This window comes from Pelodiscus sinensis, chromosome 15 (assembly GCF_052426305.1).
Source record: "Pelodiscus sinensis isolate ZL-2025 chromosome 15, ASM5242630v1, whole genome shotgun sequence".
In the NCBI taxonomy this organism is placed as follows: Eukaryota; Metazoa; Chordata; order Testudines; family Trionychidae; genus Pelodiscus; species Pelodiscus sinensis.
This window is the reverse complement of record NC_143066.1, coordinates 18,579,279-18,599,925: the sequence shown is the minus strand read 5'-3', so window position 1 is coordinate 18,599,925 and position 20,647 is coordinate 18,579,279. Positions and strand designations below refer to the sequence as shown.

General features: G+C 45.6%; 1 protein-coding gene across 2 annotated transcripts in view; it reads left to right on the top strand.

Annotated features, from left to right (window-relative positions):
- SHISA9 (shisa family member 9) overlaps positions 1-16,959 on the top strand; it is a 350,588-nt gene extending 333,629 nt beyond the window's left edge. For both annotated transcript variants that reach the window (XM_089782295.1, XM_006131457.5), the window contains one exon: positions 13,786-16,959. In XM_089782295.1, the coding sequence (XP_089638421.1) occupies positions 13,786-14,156 (371 nt within the window). In that variant the 3' untranslated portion in view covers positions 14,157-16,959. The remainder of the gene's footprint in view (positions 1-13,785) is intronic.
- Positions 16,960-20,647: the final 3,688 nt, after the last annotated feature.

Sequence of the window (20,647 nt, the reverse complement as noted above, 5' to 3'; positions counted from 1 at the left end):
AGGTGGGAGAGGGGAAGAGAGAGGGTGGAAGAGGGGAGGGCAACTAAAATGATCAGGGTTTGGAACAGGTCCTATATGAAGAGAGGCTAAAGAGACTGGGACTTCTCAGCTTAGAAAAGAGGAGACTGAGGGGGGATATGATAGAGATCTATAATAGCATGAGTAGTGTGGAGAGGGTGCATAAAGAAAAGTTCTTCATTAGTTCCCATAATAGAAGGACTAAAGGACACCAAATGAAATGAATGGGTAGCAGGCTTCAAACTAACAACAGAAAGTTCTTCTTCACAAAGCAAATAGTCAACCTGTGGAACTCCTTGCTGCAGGAGGCTGTGAAGGCTACAACTAGAACAGAGTTTAAAGAGAAGTGAGATAAAGTGATGGAGGTTGGCTCCATGGGGTGGTATTAGCCAGGGAGTAGTAATGGTGTCCCTGGCCTCTGTTTGTGGTAGGCTGGAGATGGATGGCACGAGACAAATGGCTTGGTCATTGTCTTCGGTCCATCCCCTCCAGGGTACCTAGTGTTGGCTGCTGTCGGCAGACAGGCTACTGGGCTAGATGGACCTTTGGTCTGACCCAGTACGGCTCAGGGTCGGGGATCTCACTGGACCACCTTGATTTTCATGCCAACCTGCTCCTGGGTGGCCAGGCTGGCAGCTATCCTGCCCTAGACGGCCACTTTCCTGTGCCTAGTGCGGAGGTCGTGGAGGGGGGCAGAAGAGTTTCCCTGGTGGTGCCCAGAGTGGCCACCAGGGAAAGCTGGGGAGGGCTACCCTCCCACTAGTTCGAATTAAGTGGCTATACAGCCCTTAATTCGAACTAGTTAATTCGAACTAGGCGTTAGTCCTCGTAGAATGAGGTTTACCTAGTTCGAATTAAGTGCACCGCTAGTTCGAATTAAGTTCGAACTAGCGGTTTGCATTTGTAGCGCCTATCAAAGTTAATTCGAACTAACGTCTGTTAGTTCGAATTAACTTTGTAGTGTAGACATACCCGGGCAGATTTCTGATAATCATGGCTCCCGTTTAGAAACCCTTTATTTCAAAGGTACTACTACTTACTTAAGTGGAAGTACTAAGAATTTAAGTTATTGTGAATAAGTCTACGGCAATGCAGCCCTCAGTGATGTTTGCCTCTGTTTTCTGTTCATTTGTTATTTACGTATAGATATAGATTTTATTCATATGTTAAATATTATTTAACCAATTGCCTTTGAAAACACTTTCAGCAAATGGATTGCTCATAAGCTGTGTCATGATTATTACTTTGATCATTTACTCTTCATAATTCTTTACTTATGTTGTAATTGACCACCTAAGGCATTGGCTATATGAGAGAAATTGCATCAGTTTAACTAAATAGATCTAGGTAAATGGATCCAAACCAGGAATGATGTGGGGGAATACAAGGAGTCACGTGCCTCCCAAAATACCATGGGTGAAGGGGCTGCCCAGAAGCCAGCAGGAGGGCTAGCAGGGCAGGGTGGAACTTGGCACCTATAGCAGAGGTCTGGCCCAACATTCCCTGTAAGTTGTGTATGCATGTGGCCACTCAGGAGAGATTCAATTTCGCCCAGGTGATTAGCAGAGTGCCCACAGCTAGGGTTTGCACCAGTAGAAAAATTTGTTCCGCACATGGATGAAAAAGATTAGAGGGAACGTTGGTCCAGCCGTCCCCCACTCACCGCCAGTGATGGGGAAAGTGGTGCAACATACCCCAATTCACTTTGTTCTCATGGAGGGAGGGGGCAAGACACACTGGAGGGAAACGGAGCAGAGCAAACGGGATGTGTTGCTTCACTTCTTCCCCGCTGCTGGTGAGTTCGGAGAGTGGCTGGACCTCTGTTGACAGCACCAGCTAGTCCCCTGAGCTACCTCAGTTGGGAGAGGAGGTGGGATGGAGCAAGTGTTGGGAAGAGGCAGGAAAGGGCAGAGCAAAGGCAGGGATGGGCAGAGAAGGGATGAGAAGTGGACCTCGAATAGAGGGGGTTTATCCCAGCTCTTCCTGGGACCAGGGAGATCACATGGCCAGTGGCCCTCTGGACCCCTCCCCCCCTCACTAATCGCCTCTGATCAAAACCCATAATTGAATCCACATGTAAATCAGTTTATCTTAATTCAAACAGGGAATGTTTATTACATTGGAAGTGTGAAGCTTTTTAATTAGATTGATTTAAAATGATTTAAACTTGTGTGCTTTAAGTCATATGGTAGTGATTCCTGCTCCCTGATTGACCGATTCAGATCGACCAATATGACTCACAGATGTATCTGGTTCAAATATATACTTGCTAGCACAAGTACTCACCAAAAAGCTAATAAGAGGGACTGTGTATCCATCAGTGTGAAATTGCAGGTGAGAGAAGTGTTTTCCAACAAACACTCTTTTGCAATAAAAAGAACAATCCACAGGCCTGCTGACAAGGCGGGGCAAAGGGAGCAACTGCCCCAGGGTCCAGCTATTCTAAAGGGCCCAGTGCTCCCAGCTATCGCTGCTACTGCCCTGAGCCTTTAAATCACAGCTGGAATGCTGCACATAGCTCTAAGGGCTGGTGGGTGATGCTGAGGGTTGGCTGCCTGCTGCCTTTGCTACTTCCACCAAAGGCCTCATCCTTTCTGGGAGGGCAAAGCTGCACCCCTTCCCCCCATTCCAGGGACCCAGTGTGGCTGTTGACTCCACTGCTTATCCACAAAAGTCATTCATAAACAAAGTAGATGTAAGTTCTTTAGTTGTTTAGATCACGGATTTGTAAAGGAAAGAAAATTCTAGCAAGTCATCTTGGTAATATATTACAACTTTATCAGTAATTGCATTCGCATATTGTGTATTGAAATTAGAACAGACTATTATCTACATTGTGTTTTAATTAAAAGGGAAGACACATTTTTTTACTGCACCTGTGCATTATAGAAAAATTTCAGTTGCCAGTTTAATGAGAGAAGATGGAGATATGCAAGGAATGTAAAGCCTAATTTTACAGTATAGTCTCCTTCCTAAGCAATTTCAGTTCATCTAAGGGAAAATACATCTTCTGTGATGAAATCTACAATTTAAAAAGAAAACCTATTTGTATGGCCATTACACAGATAATGAGATGAGGAGCAGCAACCATTGTGGGTATACTCCACCCCGTGCAGAGGGCCTGTACAAACGTGATGCACCATTGAAGCCGTATTTTGAGGATGGATGTGGTGCATTACCTCCATGCTGGCCCTCTGCATAGGGGTAAATTTCACCCTCTGAATGAACGTTCAGTACTGTTTAGGCTAAATTCAGAATTAGTTATGTTTAGGAAAAGAGCATAACAGAATCAGCACCAACAGCAGAAGTGCAAAGAAATGGCATGGCAGCTGGGGTAGCAGAAACGGGTGTTGGTCTTTACAGAAAGATTGCTGTCTGTCTAAGGGGCCAAGAATATTATACCTTTAAGGAAAGGGGATATAATCCATTAAGGCACATCTAGAGCTGGTGCAAAGGACAACATAGCAAAGTCAAATCTGCCCTCTTTAGAGAAACAGAAGAAGATGCAAAGGACCCATTCATGGCAGCAAGCACATTCTGCACAGAATAAATAAAGCTATATTGAAAAGATGATAGAGCAAGTGGCCCTGACTGTGTATTGAAATAAAAAACATCCATTAAATTGCAACATCCACACAACTCATTGTAATCACATCTTGGATATAGTCCCTTTGCTTAGTTTGTCATCAGCGCTCTTGTTAAATATTGGTGTTTTGCTGATATCTTCACATCTACTATATATTTGAAAGAGTTTTTGCATCTGTCTGTGGTGTCCGTCCATCCATTTGTGAGCCTTTTTGTTCAAGAACTCCTTCTAACTGGTCAGAGCTAGGACCACCAAATTTGGTAAGCAGCTTCCTCTTCTCCTAACTTAAAGCAAGATCAGGGTTTGGGTGTTCCAGGACAATGGGATGTACATGGAATGTGTGTGTTTCTCATCAAACAGAAAGGGAGGGCTGTGATAGCACGGACAGTTATATTGCAGAATGACACAGGTGGCAGCAATCAAGTTTGCCACCGCCACTCCATCAGCCCAGGGCCTTCCCCAGGGAGGAATACCGCCAGTTAGGCAGCATGCCCCCCACCCCAGGCTGGTCCTGTGGAGCAACACTTCCAGTGTGCCAGGCAGCACAGCCCCTGCCAGCCTGTGCTGGCCCTGGGGAACAACCAGTGACCTGGCAGCACCCCTCTATCACCCTAGGCCGGCCCAGGGAGCACCCCCTGCCCTGACTCCTGCTCCTGCCATCCGTCCCCAATACCCTCCACACCTCCTAACCCTCTGCCTGACTCCTATACTCCTACACCCTGACAGGAGCCTCTCACCCTGACTTCCGCACTTCCACCCACTTCCCTGAGCCCCACCCCCCCACACCTCTCAACCACCTAACTCCTGCACTCCACACACCCCAGCCCCCTGCCCTGAAGCACTTGAGCAATGCTGGGTAAATCTTGTAGTCCCTCTATAATGAAATGGTATGCCACATGCACTGTTTCGGAATGATGTTAAGAGAATTTAACAGAATTTGAGTTAATTTAAGAAAGTGCTTGTGAGAGTGGGGAACCCAAAGTATTTGGTTCCATTGCTTCTTAACATTGCTGTATCAAATGCATCTCATCTTTGCCTATAGCAGCCTCTCTTGAGAAGTGTGCTATTATGTTAAATTGTGACAAATGGTTTTGTATTTTTGTGACGTGTTCAAACAACAAACAGCAGAGCTAGCCCTCCAGAGTTTGCTCCTGATTCACCATTTAAAAAGCAAAGAGTATCCTCCATAAATGGAGGAGTGGGAGAAAAGCTGGTAAATCTTGGAGGTGAAGTCAGGGAAACAGAAGGGAAATAGCATGCCTACCATGCTGTGTCTCTGCACTGAGATTCCATAAAAGATCCTCCTGTCTAGCTTTGAGGGGATGTGCTTCCATGGTACTTTGAAGGCAGAGCTGAAGTAGAGTCAAGGAGCAGTACACAACTATCAATAGCATCATCCTTGTTGACCCTTTATCCAAGTGGAACTTCATATAGTTTGAATCAGCATAGATTCCTGCTCAATCCCCTCTGTGGGTTCTCTGTGAAAACTCTGTTTTCTACGCATCCGTGTAGTTAACAGCACCTCCTCTACAGGACTAGGGCTTTCCTTCTTGAATCGCCATGCTTCATGAGGTTGGAAGACTTCACCTTTGCCAATTCCACAACTCCTTTCCTTTATGAAGATAATTTTGTAAATTCTGCAGGGTTAGTCATGTAGAAATTTCAGGTTGCCTCTCTATGGGATGGGCAGTTTTGGTCCAGAGTCTGTCTGAAGATGTGGATGGACAATAGCTTTTTTAAGGGATACCAAACAATATATATGAGGATAATAGAACCAAGGGTGATGTCATGATAGGGAATCTATACAGACCTTCTAACAAAGAAGAAGAGGCTGATGAGGCTTTCTTTGACCAACCAAGAAAATAATTCAAAGCACAGAACTTGGTGGTGATAGGAGACTTCAACCACCCAGACATCTATTGGGAAAATAACATAACAGGGCAAAGATTGTCCAACATATTCTTGGGATGTATTGGAGACTATTATTATTTCAGAAAGTGGAGAAATAAACATCCCATGGGAGGCGGGGGGGGGGGGGGGGGGTGGAGAGGCTGTTCTAGACTTAATTTTTATAAATAGAAAGAAAATGGTTGAGAAAATGAAAGTAGAAGTCACCTTGTGTGAAACTGATCATTAATCTCCTCATCTGAGAAAGTGAATTTTGCCCCGAAAGCTCCTGGTAGACTATACATGTTTTTGTTAGTCTCTAAGGGTATGTCTACACTACAACGTTAGTTCGAACTAACGGACGTTAGTTCGAACTAACATTCATAGCCGCTACACTAGCGCTCCACTAGTTCGAATTTGAATCGAACTAGCGGAGCGCTTAGTTCGAACTAGGAAAACCTCATTTTACAAGGCTTAAGCCTAGTTCGAACTTACTAGTTCGAATTAAGGGGTGTGTAGCCCCTTAATTCGAACTAGTGGGAGGCTAGCCCTCCCCAGGTTTCCCAGGTGGCCACTCTGGCCAACACCAGGGAAACTCTATGCCCCCCTCCCGGCCCCGGACCCCTTAAAGGGGCACGGGCTGGCTACGGTGCCTGTGCCAGTTGCAAGCCTGCCAGCACCCAGCCAGCAGACCCTGCACCTGGCACGGCACAGAGCCACCCACCCGATGTCCCCCAGCCCACCCCCTCCTCCCGGGACAAGGCTGGCGGCTCCCGGGAGCTTGCCCTGGACCGCAAGAGGCGGGCACCTTCCTGGGCTAGTGCGGACATCGTGGACCTTGTCCACGATCTCCACACTAGGCACAGGAAAGTGGCCGGCTTGGGCAGGAGAGCTGCCAGCCTGGCCACCCAGGAGCAGGTGTGCAAGAGAATAAAGGGGGTCCACTGAGACCCCCGACCCTGAGCCCTGAGCTTACAATGGCCGTCCTGGGTCAGACCAAAGGTCCATCTAGCCCAGTAGCCTGTCTGCCGACAGCGGCCAACCCTAGGGACCCTGGAGAGGATGGACCGAAGACAGTGACCAAGCCATTTGTCTCGTGCCATTCCTCTCCAGCCTTCCACAAACTTTGGGTAGGGACACCACTCCTACCCCCTGGCTAATACCAGTCCATGGAGCCAACCTCCATGACTTGATCTCACGTCCCTTTAAACTCTGTTCTAGTTGTAGCCTTCACAGCCTCCTGCAGCAAGGAGTTCCACAGGTTAACTATTTGCTTTGTCAAGAAGAACAACTTTCTCTTACTAGTTTCAAGCCTGATACCCATTCCTTTCCTTTGGTGTCCTCTAGTCCTTCTTTATGGGAACTCATGAAGAACTTTTCTGAATGCACCCTCTCCAGCCAACCCCTGCTTTTAGAGACCTCTATCCTGTCCCCGCTCCATCTCCTCTTTTCTAAGCTGAACAGTCCCAGTCTCTGTAGCCTCTCTTCATATGGGACCTGTTCCCAACCCCTGATCATGTTAGTTGCCCTCCCCTCTCCCAGCCTTTCTCTTCCCCTCTCCCACCTCCTTTTCCCAGTCTCCCCCAGTTTTGTTCAATAAAGACAGAGTTAATGTTGGAAGAAACGTTATCTTTATTTTGTACATCAATAAGAAGGGGGGCTAGGGAAGGGTAAGTGGAAGGAGGTGAGGGAGGAATAGGGTACGAGCCCCCGATGGGGAGGACTGGGCTGGCTCTGTGGGCTTCTGGGGGTGGAAGCTCTCCTGCAGCCCCCCGATTGCCCCCTCTCCCCAGATGGCAGCCTGCGGCAAGTGCAGCCGGGCTGATGGCTGAGTGCTGTGATGTGCCCAGTGTGGGTACTCTGGGCAATCCAAGCCAGGACTGGTTTTCAAGCGGGGCACCCCTTAGAACTGTCTGTCCGGGGTGGGGGTCGGGACCCTTTAAGCGCAGCCCTCGGCTAGCCTGAGATAGCATCTCCACGCTCTATGTCCTCCTCTGATGCCCTGCTGGCACTGCTTCCAGCCATCCTTAAGCCCGGTTCAGGGTCCACTCAATGTGGACTTGCTAGTTCGAATTAGAAAAACACTAATTCGAACTAGTTTTTAGTTCTAGACGCGTTAGTTCGAATTAGCTTAGTTCAAATTAACGTTGTAGTGTAGACGTACCCTTAGGGTATGTCTACACTACAAAGTTAATTCGAACTAACGGACATTAGTTCAAATTAACTTTGATAGGCGCTACACTAGCGCTCCGCTAGTTCGAACTTAATTCGAACTAGCGGAGCGCTTAGTTCAAACTAGGTAAACCTCATTCTACAAGGACTAATCCTAGTTCGAACTTACTAGTTCGAATTAAGGGCTGTGTAGCCCCTTAATTCGAACTAGTGGGAGTCTAGCCCTCCCCAGCTTTCCCTGGTGGCCACTCTGGCCAACACCAGGGAAACTCGTATGCCCCCCTCCTGGCCCCGGACCCCTTAAAGGGGCAAGAGCTGGCTATGATGCCCGTGCCAGGTGCAAGCCTGCCAGCACCCAGCTAGCAGACCCTGCACCTGGCACAGCTCGAGCCAGCCACCCGATGCCCCCCAGCCCTCCCCCTCTTCCCAGGACCAGGCTGGCGGCTCCCGGGAGCTTGCCCGGGACCGCAAGAGGCAGGCACCCGCCTGGTCTAGTGCGGACATCGTGGACCTCATCCACGACCTCCGCACTAGGCACAGGAAAGTGGCCGTCTAGGGCAGGAGAGCTGCCAGCCTGGCCACCCAGGAACAGGTGTGCATGAAAATCAAGTTGGTCCACTGAGACCCCCGATCCTGAGGCCTGAGCTTACAATGGCCGTCCTGGGTCAGACCAAAGGTCCATCTAGCCCAGTAGCCTGTCTGCTGACAGCGGCCAACCCTAGGGACCCTGGAGGGGATGGACCGAAGACAGTGACCAAGCCATTTGTCTCGTGCCATCCCTCTCCAGCCTTCCACAAACTTTGGGTAGGGACACCACTCCTACTCCCTGGCTAATACCACTCCATGGACCCAACCTCCATCACTTGATCTCACGTCCCTTTAAACTCTGTTCTAGTTGTAGCCTTCACAGCCTCCTGCAGCAAGGAGTTCCACAGGTTGACTCTTTGCTTTGTGAAGAACAACTTTCTGTTACTGGTTTGAAGCCTGCTACCCATTCCTTTCCTTTGGTGTCCTCTAGTCCTTCTATTATGGGAACTAATGAAGAACTTTTCTGAATGCACCCTCTCCACCCCACTCATGCTTTTATAGACCTCTATCCTATCCCCCTTCAGTCTCTCTTTTCTAAACTGAAAAATTCCAGTCTCTTTAGCCTCTCTTCATATGGGACCTGTTCCAAACCTCTGATCATTTTAGTTGCCCTCCCCTCTCCCACCCTCTCTCTTCCCCTCTCCCACCTCCTTTTCCCAGTCTCCCCCAGTTTTGTTCAATAAAGAGAGATTCTATTTTTGACCACACGTTTTCTTTATTTTGTACATGAGGAAGGGGGGCTAGGGAAGGGTAAGTGGAAGGAGGTGAGGGAGGAATGGGGTACGAGCCCCCGATGGGGAGGACTGGGCTGGCTCTGCGGGCTTCTGGGGGTGGAAGCTCTCCTGCAGCCCCCCAATTCCCTCCTCTCCCCAGATGGCAGCCTGCGGCAAGTGCAGCCGGTCTGATGGCCGAGTGCTGTGATGTGCCCAGTGTGGGCACTCAGGGCACTCCAAGACAGGACTGCTTTGCAAGCAGGACACCCCTGAGAACTGTCTGTCCGGGGTGGGGGTCGGGTCCCTTTAAGCACAGCCCTCGGCTAGCCTGAGACAGCAGCTCCACGCTCTAAGTCCTCATCTGATGCCCTGCTGGCACTGCTTCCAGCCATCCTTAACCCCGCTTCAGGGTCCACTTAATGTGGACATGCTAGTTCGAATTAGCAAAATGCTAATTCGAACTAGTTTTTAGTTCTAGATGCATTAGTTCAAATTAGCTTAGTTCGAATTAACTAATTCGAACTAAGTTAGTTCGAATTAGCACTGTAGTGTAGACATACCCTCAGGTGCTATAGGACTACTCATTGATCCTAAAATGATAGTTCATGATTCTAAGTAATAGTAGGATAGAGACTATGGATTTCAAGAAAGCAGACATTAGCAAACTTAGGGCGTTGGTAGGCAAGAGCTCATGGGAAATAAGTTTAAGGAGAAAAACAATTCAAGAGATTTGGCAGGTTTTTTAGAGACATTATTACAGGTACAAGCATAAACTATTCCACTGTGTATGAAAGAAAAGAGTATGGGAAGAGACCATACTGGCTTAACCAGGATATCTTCAATGATCTATAAAAAAATCTAGGTCAAATTACAAAGGATGAATATAACAAGTAACACAGGGTATGTCTACACTACCACCCTAGTTCGAACTAGGGTGGTAATGTAGGCAACCAGAGTTGCAAATGAAGCCCGGGATTTGAATTTCCCGGGCTTCATTTGCATAAAGCTGGGCGCCGCCATTTTTAAAAGTCCACTAGTGCGGACTACCGTTACTCCTCGTAAGTAACTAGGGTGGTAGTGTAGACATACCCACAAGGATGTGAGGACAAAATTAGATAGGCCAAGCACAAAATGAGTTCAAACTAGCTAAAGGCATAAAGAACAACAAAAACTATTCTACAAATACATTAAAAGCAAGAGGAAGACCAAGGAACAGGGTAGGCCCATTACTTACTCAAGGAAATAATAACAGAAAATGTGGAAATGGAAGAGGTGCTTAATGACTTCTTTGTTTTGGTTTTCACCAAGAAGGTTGTTGGTGATTGGACGCCTAGCTTAGTAACTGCCAGTGAAAATGATGTCGTATCGGAGGCTAAAATAGGGAAACAACAAGTTAAATATTACTTAGACAAATTATATGTCTTCAAGTCAGCAGGGCCTTATGAAATGCTTCCTAAAATACTCAAGGAGCTGACTTAAAAGATAACTGAGCCATTAGCAATTATCTTTAAAAAATCATTAAATACAGAAAATTCCAGAAGACTGGAAAAGGACAAATATAGTGCCAGTCTCTAATCAGGAAAATAGGGACAACCTAGGAAATTAGACTAGTCAGCTTAACTTCTGTACCAGGAAAAATAATGGAGCAAATAATTAAGCAATCAGTTTGCAAACATCTAGAGGATAATAAGATGATTAGTAACAATCAGTATGGATTTATCAAGAACAAATCCAACCTCATAGCTTTCTTTTACAGGGTAGCAGGCTTTGTGGAGAAGGAGGAAGTAGATTTGGTATATCTTGACTTTAGTAAAGCTTTTGATACAATCTCACATGATGTAAGAAGGTCAAACACCTAGGGAAATATAACATAAATGAAGCAACTAAAAGGTGGATGCATATCTGGTTGGATAAATAATATCAGTGGATCACGGTCATGCTGGAAGGGCATAACAAATGGATTCTGCAAGGATCAGTTCTGGGTCTGGTTCTATTCAATATCTTCATCAATGGGGGTATGTCTATACTACCACCCTAGTTCGAACTAGGGTGGTAATGTAGGCAACCGGAGTTGCAAATGAAGCCCGGGATTTGAATTTCCTGGGCTTCATTTGCATCTTGCCGGGCGCCGCCATTTTACGAGGAGTAACGGTAGTTCGGAATAGGAAGCCTAGTCCGAACTACCTAGTCCGTGCCGCATGTAGCCGCGTGGTACGGAGTCCGCACTAGCGGACATTTAAAAATGGCGGCGCCCGGCTTTATGCAAATGAAGCCCGGGAAATTCAAATCCCAGGCTTCATTTGCAACTCCGGTTGCCTACATTACCACCCTAGTTCAAACTAGGGTGGTAGTGTAGACATACCGTAATTTAGATAATGATAGAGAAGCTACATTTCTGAAGTTTGTGGACAATGCCAAGCTGGGAGGGGTTGCGAGTGCTTTGGAGTTGAACTAAAATTTCAAATGATCTGGACAAACTGGAGAAATAGTCTGAGGTTAATAGGATGAAATTCAATAAGGACAAATGCAAAGTACTCCACTTAGGATGGAACAGTCAGTTTCACACACACAAAATGGGAAGTAACTGTGTAGGAAGGAGTACCATGGAAAGCATAGTGGATCACCAGCTAAATAGTGTAACACTGTCTGTATTAGAAGGAGTATTGTACAAAAAACATGAGAAGTAGTTCTTCCATTCTACTCTGCTCTGATTAGGCCTCAACTTGAGTATACAGGCAGTCCCCGACTTACGTGGCTCCGACTTACGTCGGATCCCTAGATACGAACGGGGTGAGGCAACTCCCGCACATGCGCAGCAGCATTCCCGGGGCTCGCTCACCTGGGTCCTAGGATCCTCCTCCTCCTCGGGCCGGCTCCGACTGGGGTTCTGCAGAGCTGCCGGGCAGAGGAAAAGTGCCTCCCCACGCCCGCTGCCCCCCCCCCGCGGCCTCGCATCCTGCACGCCTCCCCTCTCCCCCCCTGCCAGCAACAGGCTACCCCCTCCCCTGAGCAACAGGCTGCCGAACAGCAGACAAAAGCAGCCCCTCCGCCCCTCCTCCCCCTATACATGCTGGGCTCCCTGGGCAAACAAAGACTCCACCAAAACAAACAAAGTGCTGGCCTCATTGTGTTAGCAAAAAAAGGACCCTCCTCCTAGAACCCTGGGTGGTGTGTGGAAATAAAGCTATTAGCTCAAAGCATGGTGCAGAGCTGTTTGGTATTTGATGAGTTACTCCTTTAGTCCTGAGTTTGTCACAGGGACAGAAATAGATGTGAAATCTTCTGAACAGGGGAACAGACAGCAAAACAAACATTAGAGGGGAGTTAACCTTTCCCTATGCTATCCAAAACTAAAAAAAATGTTTGGCTAGAGTTTCCCCTACAATATGTACCAGTTCCGACTTACATACAAATTCAACTTAAGAACAAACCTACAGTCCCTATCTTGTACGTAACCCGGGGACTGCCTGTAGTGTCCAATTCTGAGATCCACATTTCAGGAGAGATTGGAAAAAGTGGAGAAAGTCCAAAGAAGAGAAATAAAAATGATTAAAGGTCTAGAAAACATGGCTTATGTGGCAAGATTGAAAACATTGGATTTGTTTAGTCTGGACAAGAGAAGACTGAGAGAATGTGAAACCCATTATCAAGAACATAAAAGGTCATTATAAGGAGGAGGGAGAAAAATTGTTCTTCTTAACTTCTGAGGCTAGGAAAAGAAGCAATGGGCTTAAATTGCAACAAAGGAAGTTTAGGTTGGATTTTAGGAAAAGCTCCCTATCTGTTAGAGTGGTTAAGCACTGGAATAAATTGTCTAAGGGGGTTGTGGAATCTCCATTGGAGATTTTTAAGAGCAGGTTAGACAAACACCTGTCATGTTTCTCAAACCCTGTGAGTCCTGACCTCCCAGGAGGTCGAGAGCAACTTAGAGGGGGGTTGTGGTATCACAAAGTTTGAGAGCCCCTGGTCTAGATAATACTTAGTTTTGCCATGAATACAGGGGACTGGATAAAATGATCTTTCAAAGTCCCTTCCAAGGGTGGAATATCGGGAGGGTAGGGGGTGCAGCAGCTGTGCGCTCTGGGACATGGCTTGCTCTTCATCCACTTCCCCAGATGCTAAGGGAGTGAGGGGAAAGCCCTTGCATTCCATGCATTCTTCTCACACCTGGCTGGTAAGCTCCCTTCACCAGCCAGATGTGAGAGGCATGCACGGAATGCAAGGACTTTCCTTTCCCTGCCTTAGCATCCTGCGAACTGAATGAAAAGCAAGCCATGTCCCGGCACGCACAGCTTCTGCGCCCCCTACACACCCTCCCCCCCCCCCCGAAATTCTGCCCTTGGACTCTTCCAATCCTGTTGTTCTGTGATACACAGTGAGAATGCAGAGTGGTTGGTGATTGCAGAGCCAAGTATTTTTAGAGCTTGATCCAGAGCCCACTGAAGTCAATGGAAAGACTCACATTGAATTCTATGAGCTTTGGCACAGGCCCTTAATGAGATTTAAAAATTGGGGTCTTTTGGTCATTTTCAAAAATGTATGGTGTAGGGGAACATTTGTATGGCTAGTTTACCTTGTTGAAGTATTATATTGAAGCCATGATTACTTAGGCTGTTGATATCCATAAAGATCTAAGGGGAAAAAATACTTTAATCTTCCTATCAAAACCTTTTTAAAGATATTTTTAATCCCATATAGAAAGATGTGTTTTTCTAGATGCATTCATACATGATGGACTATATACACTCTGCATTGGTATTTAACATTTTCTAGTGCTCAACTCACTTTTTCTTTTTTCCCCCCTCTTTTGAAATCAAACAGCTGACAAGGTCAATGATGACTTCTATTCTAAACGTCGACACCTTGCAGACCTGGCTGCCAAGGGGAGTCTGCCACTGCACCCAGTGCGCAGAGAGGAAGACAGAACATATATGCCTGACAATAGCATGACCAGGCAGAATGGGCAGAAATCCAAAGTCTCAAAGATGCAAACACACCCATTATCTTACAACTCCAACTACAAAACCTGGGACCCCAGCGACCAGTCCCTCCGACGGCAGACATATGCAAACAAGGGGAAGCCCGGCACAGGAGAACCAGCAGTAAGTGACCCACTGACAACACGGAGCCAGCACTATCTGCCCACCCAGCCATATTTCATAACTAACAGCAAGACAGAAGTGACTGTCTGAGATTACTTTTCAGCAAAAAGATTCCTTGAAAACAAAACACACGCGTATACAACACATGAATAACTGAAAGAGGCAAAAAATGATAGCAAGAAAAAAAGGAACTTCCACTTGGACATTCCTGCTATGAAGCCAATTGTAAGGCAAAGTGTGGGTTAATGCCATTCAGCAATACACTGAAGGTTGAATTAGAAACACCATTTGTATTTCACACTGGAAACAAACCCTTGTGACTAAATTTTTTTTTACTTGAAACTGAAATCCATGATGAGAAGTAGCACAATCTAGAGAAACTTTATGTCTGCTTAAACCATTTACACTATGTTCCTGCCTTGAAACAGAGAGCCAATGAGAGAGAACAATATACTGTAATACATTGTTTGGTCAGGAATTTTGTATAAATTCTACTTCTAATAATAATCACTAGACCTGTGAAAACCCAAGTGCAAATAACTTGGTACCAGCCCTAACATTATTGTATTTTCATACCATCACTCTAGGAAGAGCAAAAAAACCCAATAAAGTAAAATCGAAAAAAGACTCTTTCATGTGAATCTTATGAAGACTGTTACAGTTAAAAGCATATGGCAACTTTTTTGCTGGCAGAAAGTCTAGAAGGACAACAAACACAAGAAGCTTTTATTTTTGTTGAATTTTGGTTTAGTTTTAAAGTTCTTGGAACCTCCAAAATAAGAGACGTATTATATAACAGAATATGGGGTGGGGGATTTGGGAGGGCAGGGGCTGGACCAGAAAAACCACTCCCTCTCAGTCCTGTTTTCCAAGCAGAAGGTAACAATTCTCACTTTACGGACTGTCAAGACTTTTTCTTCACCTAAATGTTTTGCCTATATTCAACTGCTTCAGACTGAAAATAAATAAGCGTGGGTGGTGCCTTTACTGTATTGCTATTGTTCAATGACAGTCTTGTTTCTCAAAGTGGAACCTGTGTTCTTTTAAGCTTATTTCCTCATGTTTTATTAAAGTATTAGAAGGGTTCTATCCCCACCAGCCTCTCTTCCCTCTTCTGTTGTCAAGAATGAAAATTCATGTTTCACCTCCATGTAGTGGTTGCAAGGTCAGGAATATTTAGTTAGCCCCTCATCCCAGATAGTAAATCATACTTTTTCTACCTAAAATCCCCTATAGTCTTTCATTCTGTATTTGCTTTTAGGCACAGTAGTTCTCCTTCAAAGTTCAATTAAATGTTACATGCATATTGTCTTTTTTCTTGTTTGCTTTTTGTTAGTGGTGTTCCTCCCCCCTTTGCTTGATATTTAGGAGGCTGCTGCACTAGCCTCAGATGTCACAAGGATCTGGGTTTAAAATCAGACTCATGGTCTTGCCAGACCATGATTCTGATGACTTGGATACATTTTTGATATCAGTAAAACCACTTCAGAATTTGGCACAGTTAGCAGGCTGGCAGTCCTGGAATGATAAAATATGTGCACATCAACAGTGAAGTGAATAATTGTTATGAGACTAAGACTGTGTGGCAAGCGCTTGATACAACAAGCAGTGCAATTTGCTTTTCACTTTCATCATGCACTAAAATCCCTGCCATCCCCCAAAGGAAGTCATTGGGCCATCTCATAAACTAACCATCCCAATACAATTTACATTTTCACTGGCTGTCAGTTTTCCTTGAGATTAGTTTCATACTGTAAAAGGACATGATAGGCTCCATGAGTCTGAGAACTGTATACTGCAAAATGAATCAAGAGTGGGATTTCTGAACTGTATGCAGCCGATTCAGACAGTATTTCTTCTTAGATTTTTGCAAGGATGCAAGAGCAGAGTAGTTTAAAAGAGGCTAACAGGGGAGATCATTTATCCAACCGATTCAAGATTGATCTGCATCTTGATGATACAGGCATCACTCTGTAAGGGTATGTCTACACTTACACCCTAGTTCGGACTAGGGATGCAAATGCAGGCATTCACATTTGCTAATGAAGCGGGGATTTAAATATCCCGCTCTTCATTAGCAAGATCTCACCAGCGCTAGTTCGAATCACAGCTGATTTGAAAGTGAAAGTGCGTGCCGGGACATGTTAGTTCAAACCAAACTCCTTGGTTTGAGGAATAATTTTTTGAGGAGTAATGTTAGTTCGAACCAAAGGGTTTGGTTTGAACTAATGCATCCCGGAGCGCACTTTCACTTTCGAATCAGCTGTGATTCGAACTAGCGCACCGGCGAGATCTTGCTAATGAAGAACAGGATATTTAAATCCCCGCTTCATTAGCAATTTCGAATGTCTGCATTTGCATCCCTAGTCCGAACGAGGGTACAAGTGTAGACATACCCTAAGTGTGCTTCTATATTGTATGAAAGTTTCAGAGGGGTAGCCATGTTAGTCTGTAACTGTAAAAAACTTAAAAAATAATGATCATCTGTCTTATGCCCATGAGAAGTAGAAAAAAAGCCCATGGACTAATACTCTCCTGAATCTCTCATGTCATTCCTTTAACTTTTATTGCTTTCACAACTGGCTAATTTAATTTGACCCTATATGGAATGTTGCTGTTAATCCATATGCTTTAGATACACACTTCAGCTGCACTCTGATCCACACAGATTTTTGTGTAACTTGAGCATATTTTATGTGGAAAATTTTAGTAACTGTATGTTCTGTAAGTAAACCTGTGTTAATACTTGTTAACAACTACAGAGTTTATGATACCAATAATACTTCCTACGATAAAATGTTTGTTTGTTTTTTAAGAATGTTTATTTGTAAACATATGTATTCACTATATTAATATGAATTTCTTACCTGGCAATAAAACTGATTCTATGTGAATCTGATTTGCTGGCTCGTTCATAAATTCCTATCATTGGGCCAATAACTGAGTTCCTCAGTCAGCTTTTACAAAGTCTTTACAAAATCCCACTGATGACAATAGGTCTTGCCTGATCAGATTTGAGGTGTGGAGCCTTTATTATTTGTAATCATGCCAGGAGAAAGCTCTCTTGCAAATACATTCTCTATGTTATCTGTGATCAGTATTCACCTTGCTAGCATTTGAACTCTTCCCACATGAATCATTATTTTACAGTTTTGCAAGGGGAAAAAATTAAAAATACATAGGGCCAAATCCTGCTCTCTTTGAAGTGTATGGGAGTTTTGCTGTGGACCTAAATGGGACTGCAGGATCTAATCTATATAGTGTGTGCTTGGCTGATTGTAGGTGGGACACTTCAGTTCTTATGCAGTTATCAATCACAGAAGAAACATTACATTATGGCTCTAGAATATAGTAGTTCACTTGGAACAGAAATATCCTGTGATGGGCCTCACTACAGCTGACAATGGCCCTGTGAGGCTATGTCTACAGTGCACGCGTCTTTCAAAATGACTCATGTTACTTCGAAATAACAGAGTGAGTGTCTACACAGCAAGCCATTATTTCAAAATAATTTCAAAATAACTGGCTTCTTACTCTGACTTCTGTAACTCTCATTTCAGAAGGAGTAAAGGAAGTTGAAAGAAGAGTGTTCTTCCTTCAACTTCCTGCAGTATGGACAGCACCAAAAGCTGAGTTAAGGTACTTCAACTTCAGCTACACAATTAACATAGCTGAAGTTGCATATCTGAACTTGTCTTGAGCCTGCAGTGTAGACACACCCTGAGTGAACAAAAACCTCCAGCTAGAGAAAATCAAAGTATTTTGTTGGCTTCCAAGTCAGTCTTCAATATCCTGCAATGGTGTGATCTGATATTTAGAGCAAAGCACTAGGAGTCAGATCTGTGTTCAAGTCCAGGTTGGGCCACTGACATGCTTTGTGGCCTAGAGCAAGTCACTTAAATACAATGTGTAAGGAAGAAATTCCATCACCTTAGCAGTGGTGTATGGAGGAGTTGTCCTGGATGGATGTGGGGAAAGAGGGGGGGGGGGCAATGAAGGGTCATGTGCCGTAGGTAACTGTGTACTCTGCATATGCCTTGTGGGAGGACAGGGGCAGCAGCACTATCCCCAGTCACAGGCAGCTGGTCCTGGTCATGCTGCCTGAGAGAGGAGGAGACACTGCCCAGGACACAGCTCCTCTCCCCTGCTAGGTAATGGGATGGGGAAGGGTGGGATAGGGAGAGCGTGTGGGCCCAGGGCTAGGGGTAACTCAGGGAGGAGTCACATGGGGAGGTTACATGGCTGGTTCCCCCTTTGTGTCTCTTCTCAGCAGTCACCTACAGAACTCTACATTTGCAAGGCATAATGGATGACATCCTCATGCATGCTCTTTTTTCTCATATACAATGAAATGGGCCCTAAATAGGTTATGTGGCCCAGTCTTCTGGAGGATTAAGACAGGACTAGACCAGAGGTTCTCAGCATTGTCTTTCTCAGCACCCCCCCCCCCACACACACACACACATTCTCTAAAAACTCTATGACCCACCAATATCTCAACAACAATTTTTCTGCACATAAAAGCCAGAGCTGGCTTTAGAAGGCAGTAAGCAGGGCAATTTTCCGGGACTCCATGCCACAAGGGACATCACAGAGCTAAGATGCTCAAGGTTTTGCACCAGCTTCAGATGGCAGGTCTCGAGGCCCGGAAGAAGTTACTCACCTCAGCGCAGTAATGATGGTTCTTCGAGATGTGTGTCCTTGTGGGTGCTCCACTGTAGGTGTTGAGCTCGTTCCGGCACCACAGATTGGAGATTTTCAACAGCCATAGTCAGCCGGACTGCGCATTCGCAGCTGGCATCTCGCACCATTCGCGCCCTTTGCCTACTGCACGCAGTCCAACTCCCACCAGTTCCTCTCACCCGCTCTGTCATCTGGAATGAGAGAAAAGGAAACAAGATTCCAGAGCAGGGAGGAGGGTGGGTTGTGGAGCTCCCACGAGGACACACATCTCGAAGAACCATCGTTACTGCACCGAGGTGAGTAACTTCTTCTTTTTCTTCTAGTAGTATCTTGGTGAGTGCTCTACTGTAGGTGACTTCATAGCAGTACTCAGAATTCTGTTGGGCTCCGGAATCATGGTTTACCCTGCCCAGCGAGTATCGCGGAAACAACCAAAGAGTCCTGAACAATTGTTGTAAAATAGCGTAATGTTTCATGAATGTGCCATAGGAAGACCACGTAGATGCCTACAAATATCCCTAAGGGGAACTCCATGAAGGCAAGCTGTAGAAGAGGCTATCTCTCTGGTTGAGCGGGACTTCAGTTGACACGGCAGAGATTTGTTGAGCAACGATTAACAGGTGGTGATACACTGGGTTATGAGTTTGGCAACACGGAATGAAGACAGCATCTGAACCTTAGATCACAGTACAAGTGACACAAACAGTCAGTCTGTTTTACTCCAGTCTCGAGTTCTCTCTATGTAAAATGCGAGCACTTGACGAATGTCAAGGGTGTGAAGAACTGTCCCACAAGGTGAAGCTTGAGGCTTGGGATAGAATAAAGGAATTATAATCGGCTTATTGAGGTGAAAGTCTGAGCAAACTTTGGGGATAAAAGCCAGATGAGGTCGCAACACTACCAAGTCCGCCGTGAATCTTGTGTACGGCGGTGTCGCCATGAGGGCTGCAAGATCTCTAACCCTGAGTGCCGATGTTATTGCCAACAAAAAGGCTATCTTGAGAGTTAACATATCTAGCAATGTAGTGGCTAATGGCTCAAAAGGAGGGCGCATTAGGGTGTCCGGTACCAACTCCAGGTTCCAGATTGGGTTGGGGGCCTGTATGGTGGATTGAGGTTTAAGAGACCTTTAGGGAATCTCTTTGTTGAAGGATGGGCAAATATGGAGGAACCATCTATGGGACGATGAAAAACGGTAGCAGCCGCTAGATGAACCTTCAATGATGCAATGTTTGTTTCAGATAAATGGCCTGTTTGTTTCAGATAAAGAATGTAATCCAGGATCTGGTGTAATGGTGAGTCTAATGGGTTGATTCAATTCTTTAAGCACCAGGACTCAAATCTGTGCCATTTTGCCAAGTAAGTTGTACGAGTAGTGTCCCTCCTGCTGTGTATCAGGATTTGTTTCACCTGGTCTGAGCAAAGGGCCTCAGAAGCATCAAACCAGTTAGGAGCCAAGCAGTTAGGTGTAGAGACTAGGGCTACGTCTACACTGGCCCCTTTTCCGGAAGGGGCATGTAAATTTCATCAGTCGTCTTAGGGAAATCCGCGGGGGATTTAAATATCCCCCGCGGCATTTAAATAAAAATGTCCGCCGCTTTTTTCCGGCTTTTAAAAAAGCCGGAAAAGAGCGTCTACACTGGCCCCGATCCTCCGGAAAAAGTGCCCTTTTCCGGAGGGGCTTATTCCTACTTCAAAGGAATTTTGAAATTTACATGCCCCTTCCGGAAAAGGGGCCAGTGTAGACGAGCCCTTCGGGGTTTGGGTGGGCCAGAGATCTGTTGTTCTGGGTGAGTAGATATGGCAGAATGGGAAGAGTATATGGCGAATGTACAGACATCCGGTGGAAGAATGGATACCACGGTTAACATAGCCTGGTGGGGGCTATGAGGATCAAG